Source organism: Sceloporus undulatus, chromosome 8, assembly GCF_019175285.1.
Source record: "Sceloporus undulatus isolate JIND9_A2432 ecotype Alabama chromosome 8, SceUnd_v1.1, whole genome shotgun sequence".
Classification (NCBI taxonomy): Eukaryota; Metazoa; Chordata; class Lepidosauria; order Squamata; family Phrynosomatidae; genus Sceloporus; species Sceloporus undulatus.
Window position 1 is genome coordinate 5,311,237 of NC_056529.1, and position 7,345 is coordinate 5,318,581.

At 34.8% G+C, this 7,345-nt stretch overlaps 1 protein-coding gene across 1 annotated transcript; it reads right to left on the bottom strand.

Annotated features, from left to right (window-relative positions):
- Positions 1-2,365: 2,365 nt before the first annotated feature.
- DYNLRB2 (dynein light chain roadblock-type 2) lies at positions 2,366-6,925 on the bottom strand. Its single transcript, XM_042480674.1, has 4 exons — positions 6,772-6,925; positions 4,929-5,004; positions 3,273-3,440; positions 2,366-2,649 (listed from the first exon to the last, which is right to left on the bottom strand). The coding sequence occupies exons 1-4, from the start codon at positions 6,772-6,774 to the stop codon at positions 2,606-2,608; spliced, it is 291 nt and encodes a 96-aa protein (XP_042336608.1). The 5' UTR covers positions 6,775-6,925; the 3' UTR covers positions 2,366-2,605.
- Positions 6,926-7,345: the final 420 nt, after the last annotated feature.

Genomic DNA, 7,345 nt, shown 5'->3' on the forward strand with positions numbered 1-7,345 from the left:
TTCCGAAAACCTTATTAGATAGAGTAGTTGTTGTGTATTCTGACAGCTGTTTTATGAAGGCTGCTTACTACAATTTGCCTATTTACACCATAAATTGCATGGAGCTATCATCTTGGGAAGACACTGTGATGACACTCTTCAATTGGAAAAAGAAATCAAAGCTTTTCCTGCTATTAAGTCGGTGAGATGATTCACTAACACAGGAGGAGGACTCTATTTAAAATTTCTGGTCTGAAGTAAATGATTCATTTTTTTATATTTTGAAAGAATGCATTTAACTAAAAACGAAGAGATGAGGATTTCTATAGAATCAACTAGCGTATTTTGTGAATCAAAAATCTGCATGGATGCCATTTTCCTTCCATGGTTCTCCTGCACCATGTATCAAATGAATTGATTTTCTTCTTATCCGCTTTCTTAACTGACCATGTCTCGCATCCATAGATGGTGATGGGGAAAGCAATGGCTGTACGAGTCTAACGTTCATGCTCAGTTGTATATCTTTGCTCTTTAGGATCTTCTTAGGATTTATAAAGCCATATAGCACTAAAGTTTTGTTTGTGCCTGGCTGGAAACAGACTGACAGCCAGTGGAGTTGTTACTAGAAAGGAGTTGTGTGTTCCATGTAGTCAATCTGGCTGCATCTTTTTGGGCCGATCAGGAAGATGTTGACTTAGGAAGATACTGAGTCTGTGATTCCCATAGAGTTAAGCTATTTGCTCCATTTGTATTGTGAAATGACAAAACTTGTACACTTCTCCTGTTATGAGAAGGCTTGCAAGAGCCCATAGGAGGTTACAGACATGTTCCCAGACTCCAGGCATTAGTTAGCATTATGCTGTAGTCATGGGAACTCTGAATCATTGTTCAAGGATTGTATCTCATGAATAATGCATCCCCAGCTATTCACTCGGATTTCCTGTATGATAGAATATTAACAATTCCCTCCACTTGAGATTCATATTTGTCCTTTTCTATATATAACAGCAACAAAAGTCTTTTATTTATTAGCCGGCATTCGCATTGCGACACGTTTGCTGATTCACTTTCTTGGTGGTTTAACATATTCAAGCTCTTGTTACCAAGAGTCCTTACCAAAAAAAATAATAGTCTCCATCTATTACAGTTATTAATGAAGTGAAACACATTAATATGCATTTCCCTGAAGGGTGTTCACAAAAGAAATCCTCAGAAGCAGAACAAATAAAGAGCAAATTGTAAAACAGTAACATGTAAACATCTGTAATCAGCGGTGGGTATGTCAAAAATGTTATAGTCTAGTTTGCTGTAGGCCCCGTTGTGCTGAGCAGTGTACAACACTGGGTTCGGTTTTAGTCTTCAGCTACTTCACGCTACATTTGGTAAGTATTATTGATGGGGCAATGCTGGTGCTACACTGGTATTTGCTGTGGCAAAATGCCGAACAAAACTCAATTCAGACATCTCACTGAAACATGGGTTGCATGAAATGCAGTTTAGAACCCAAAATGTGGTTTGAACTTTCAGAACTGCAATTTTGTGAGACATTTAGCTTTCTTTGTCAGAGAGTTCTGGTGCCGCAACACACTACAATTCCCAGAATTCCATAGCATGGAAGAAATGGCAGGCTTCCCTAGGCAGACAAGAAGCTGGAGCCAGACCTGGCATATTAATTTCTTCAGTAGTCTTCTAGGCAGTTGCACATGGGCTGTAGACACAGTATGTAAAACAACATGCTGGTGTCAAGTGTTAACCTAACTGCAGGGCTTCTATCTTCAAAGCCGTAAGGGGGAGAAGACGTTCTACCTGATAATGGGAAAATGGGGTAAGCAAGAGGGAAATGATGACTATTGGGATGGAGGGAAAGGCTAGTGAGAAGGGGAAAATAGGTGGAGGGAGTGAACTAAGCTCAAGTGGGTGCTGAGAGAAAGGAATGTAATTCTTAAGTTAGTGGAATTCTCGAGGAAAGAGTGTGTTAAGGTTAGTGGTTGAGAGGAAAGTATGCAAGGCAAGTTTCTACGCTGGATACTTACGGTATATTAATAATTTCTCCCCAAAGGCATTTTTCTTTTAAAGTTGCCTAAACTGCTTTTAATCAGAACATGCCTTTGGATGCTATTCCGTCCTAAGAAGACCACTTTATTAATGTGAGAATGATCCATCTGAAGCAGCAAACCCAATGAAATCAAAGGGACTTAATCCTGTTTAACTTCAGCTTGTAAACATCACTAATTCTGCATTGCTGACTTATTGCAGTTCATATGGAAACAGCTCTGAGAGTTATCTTTTTATTAGATTTTCAGTTGCATTCTTAGATGTGTGCTTAGACATTTCAAAATAAATCTTTAGTATTACCACATATGTTCCAATCAAAGTAACACATGTGTTAAACATTTAAGTTTATTTGTCCTTTACAAACTTAAGACAAATATTGTTGTTAGTCCAGATGCAAGTACATTAACTTCACACACAGTAAAGGTTGTCGCTTTCGAAGGCTTTGAGTTCTGACAAGTTACCTACCACTAGCCAATTTTCTTACTGGAATGTTGTGACCTTTTTATCTTTGTAGCAAACGAAAGTCATTTTAATAACTGTAGTGCTGTTCCAGTTAATTGATGCGGTTGCTCTATTCACATGGATTCTGGATCACAATGAGAAGGTACTCCTTATCTGTGAGAAAAAGTAATAACAAAGAAAGTTGTGACAAATGTTGACAACCAATTCAATTTCCATTTCTCCTTATTTCTAGTGTACCCTCTAATTGCATTTGAAAATCCTTTATGATCAGTTTTCATTTTTGCAATCAACTATTGGGTTATATAATGTGGCATCCTCCAAATAATGTGGCTAACACCCACCATCCCAGACTACAGCCTAGCTTGGCTGAGACTGCTGCAAATGGGAGTCCAAGACAACAAGAGGGCATTTCATTTTGGAAATATTCATTTCCTTGGGCACTTTTTGTGCTAATTGGGCAAATCCAGCTTGAAACCAATGGCTACTCCATCCAAACTGGAATTTGCCTTCCAATGGATCTTCATCTAGCTAAGAACAATACTCAGCTATACTTTTGTCCTGATCCACGATGCGGCAGACAAAAGTCCTCTGTACTTAAGCAACTGCAGGATCTAATGGTGAGTACATATTTTGTGTTTGTGTCTTTGTTGATTAAAACAATTTCAAGTATATGTTTTTGCAGCAGTTTTGAAAAAATGAAAGGGATCTCAAAAGCCATCTTCATACCCACAGAAGCAGCACTAGGATTTTGGTCTTTTGGGGTGGGGTGTTATTACCTGGGGCAACCATGATTTCATGTTTCTTGGATCTAATTCTCAGAAAGGTCAGGTCATTCTGGGGATCGATGTCTCTCACTGTACTCTTTGCTTTCATTGTGAGCTGATGAAGGAGGCCTGCATACTGCACTGTAGTGGAGTTGTCTAGAGTTGTTCTGATCGGGATGCCTGAAAATGAAGTAGTTTGGTACAAAATCAAATGAAAATTATGTGTTAAGGATTTTGAAGTACGTAAAAGAAAAAATAAAGACTGCACAATGGGCATGACCCATCTTCTTGTGCGTGTGGACACTTCCACTTCATGTATTGCAGCATATTATACATAGGGATTGCAATTTTAGCTTTCTTAAACCTGATGCATTTCTGTATAATTTAAACAGACTGACAAGGTAGCAGTTCTAGATTCTCTAAATGACATTAAAAATTCATCAAGTCAAGTTTCCCAGAGACATTAGCATTTATCCATCCAACTTGATTTTCAGTCTACAGATGCCTGCATTAGATAGTTAAACAAAAGCAGGTAAAACCTATCGTTGGGGTAAGGAAGAGAATCCTTTTTCATAGCCTGTGCCTCATCAAATTCTAAAACTTTGGACAACTGGGAAAGTAGCTCCTAAAAGGAGAAAGAGACTCAAGCACTTGGCCATTACAGCTCATTACAGCGACAACATAATGGCTGAAGGGCCTGTTTTTGTTAAGTGAATGGGAACTTTGCCACTGAATTCAGAAGGATAGACATCTTTAGAATGTAGCATTTTTGCACCTGAAGGCTGAGGATTCATACATTCAGCCTTTTGTTACAGGAATGAGAGATATCTGAACAATCAGACTGTTCATACTAGCAACCTCTGCAGATTAAAAGAAACCGATCCTCATTTTAGAGCTCAAACTGTATAATTAGAAGCAAGAAGTCACTTTGCTTTAAAGCAGAAACTCTGCAGGGTTAAAGGACAACATCATTCTGGGCAGCCCTTCAGCTTAAACATCGGAGCTTGCCATGTGCAACAGACCACATCCTTTGCTAAAATTAACTCAACTGCAAGCTATTTCAGCTCAAGACCTCACTATCGCACAATTGCCTCAGGCATTTGTTTTACCTTTTTAAGTACTTTTGATAGGACTAACTATGTTTAGTCCAGAAATAAGAATATGATTCTTTGGGTGTACTGGGGACCATTATGCCTTTCTGGAAAGAAATGGTATGCTTCAACTAATTGCATCTGTAATATAATGCAGATAACGCTTCTGTGTGGCGTATGACAGCAGCATGTTCAATTATTGCTCCTTTTTGATTGGATGGGGTATTAATAGAAAAATCTTTGGTATTTCTAGATGAAGATGTCCCTTTAAATCATATTCATGGGATGAGGAACTTAATTGAGGGTCAGTGTTGTTGGATCCTATATGCTTTTTCTGTTGCCAAAAGGCCATCCACTGTTCAATGGTCAGAGGATTATGATGCTTTATCTATGAGTTAATGTAGCTAAATGCCTCATCATCTTAGTCACAAATTTTATAGATGTCAATTTTCAGAAAATGCTTGTTTGGAATTATGATCAACTTACATCAATGTGTACAGCAAGTCCTTGTTCATATACTACATATTTCCCTATGCCTTTTATTCTTTTCTGCAAGCTTAAAAAGCTAAATATTTACCTTCCGCATTCACAACAATAGTTCCAATCACTCCTTTATGCGACTGAATCCTCTTTAGCGTTTCCTCCACCTCTGCCTGTAAAAGAAACATAATCAATGAAGTACCACACACACAAACACAAGCCTATATGGAACAACTCATACATTTGTAACAACCTCCTTTCTGGCTTTGCTCTACTGTATAGCCCTATAGAAAGTGGAAGCTGGTAGTGAACAGCAGCAAGCAGCATTTCAAAGGGAAAAGTAATGGTTTGGGTCTTGCTGCAGAGCAGCATCTGAACCTGTAGAAATGACTGGAAAAGGAGTGCACCATAATAGATTATTTATTTATTAACAATACATAATATTATATAATATATAAATAACATACTATTTATTTATGAAAAATATATAATAATAAATAATATATTATATAAATAATATATTATTTATTAATTAATGATATATAATATATATTATATAATTAATATATAATATTATATATTGCATACTTAATATATTATTTATTTATTAATATATATATATATATATATATATATATATAATATCAACAATATTTATTTCTTAATAATATATAATATTATATATTGCATACATAATATATTATTTATCTAATAATAATAATAAATTAATAAACAATAAATAATAAAAATTAAAAATTAAAAAATAATTTATTTATATCCTGCTCTTCAGCCAAAAGGCCATAGAGCAGCTTACAAATTGTTAATTAGACAATATTTATGATGGATGACGTATTATGTAATGTGAGATAAACTTTAATAAAAATTAAAAAAACCAAATTGTTAATTAGACAATATAAATAATATATTAATTATTTATTAATAATACATAATTTTATATAATATATAAATAGCATACTGTATATAATGTATAATAATAGTATATATTATATAAATAATATTTATTAATAAATAAATTATATCAATATTTATTTATTAATAATATATAATATATTGCATACATAATATATTTATTAATTAATATATATAATAAAATAATATATTATATCAACAATATTTATTTATTAATAATATATAATATTATATATTGCATACATAATATATTTATTAATTAATGATATATATGATAAAATAATATATTATATAACAATATTTATTAATAATATATAATATTGTATATTGCATACATAATATATTAATTAATTGATAATATATAATAATATATAACAATATTTATTTAATAATATATAATATTATATATTGCATACATAATATATTTATTTATTAATAATATATATAATAATATAATATATTATATCAACTATATTTATTTATTAATAATATATAATATTATATACTGCATACATAACATATTATATAAATAATAATAATAATAATAATAATAATAATATTTATACCCTGCTTTTCATCCAAAAGGCCCTAGAGCAGCTTACAAATTGTTAATTAGACAATATAAATAATATATTTATTTATTTATTTATTAATAATATATTAATAATAAATTAATAATAATATAGTCTTCAATGGCTTTTGGAACTTCAACTCCCAGAAGTCCTCTCCCCCCAAAACAGCCAGGAATTCTGGGAGTTGAAGTGCAAAACATTTGGAGAACAGACTCAGGAGATCAGGGTTCGAGTCCATGACCTTGTGGGGAAGCCACACTCTCCCAGCCTCAGAGGAAAGCAATGGCATCCTCCCCTCCATCTCTGAACGAACCTTGCCAAGAAAACCCCATTAAGTCGTAAAACAACAACAAGGCAACCATTTCCCGCTTGGAACAACAGCCACGAAATAAGGCACAATATAGAGAAACAGCCCCCATTTCGTTCCCCCTTTTTTACCATCGTCGTAATCGAGAGAAGGCTTCAGCCACCGCGTCGCTTGACTAGGCCTCGGTTGCTATGGAGCCCAACCCGGAAGTGGTGGGCGGGGCTAAGGTGGAAAAGCTGGCGCAGGGCCCGGAAGTGACGTCTGTGACGTCTCTGTGAGGGCTACTCTTCCGCCCTTTCTTTGCCCTTCACCCCAAAACACAGTCACACTGCAGATAAACAATCCAGTTTTGAGACTGCTTTGAGTGCCCTGGCTCAATGCGAGGGAATCCTGGGAAATGTAGTTTATTGTGGCCCCAGGGCTGTCTCTGACAGAGAAAGATATACAAATAAATAAATGAATACATCAATGTTAGTTTCTTGTCATAAATCCAACACACACTGGAGAAATAATCCAGTTTGAGACCGCTTTAACACTGCCCTGGTTCAATGCGAGGGAATCCTGGGAAATGTAGTTTATTGTGGCCCCAGGGCTGTCTCTGACAGAGAAAGATATACAAATAAATAAATGAATACATCAATGTTAGTTTCTTGTCATAAATCCAACACACACTGGAGAAATAATCCAGTTTGAGACCGCTTTAAC

Excerpts from the sequence above, each read along its gene's own strand:
- DYNLRB2 (XM_042480674.1), bottom strand. Across the intron at positions 3,441-4,928 it reads TATTGTTGTGAATGCGGAAG|GCATCCCGATCAGAACAACT; the intron begins GTAAATATTTAG and ends CTTCATTTTCAG. Across the intron at positions 2,650-3,272 it reads TGAAATCATGGTTGCCCCAG|ATAAGGAGTACCTTCTCATT; the intron begins GTAATAACACCC and ends TTTTTCTCACAG.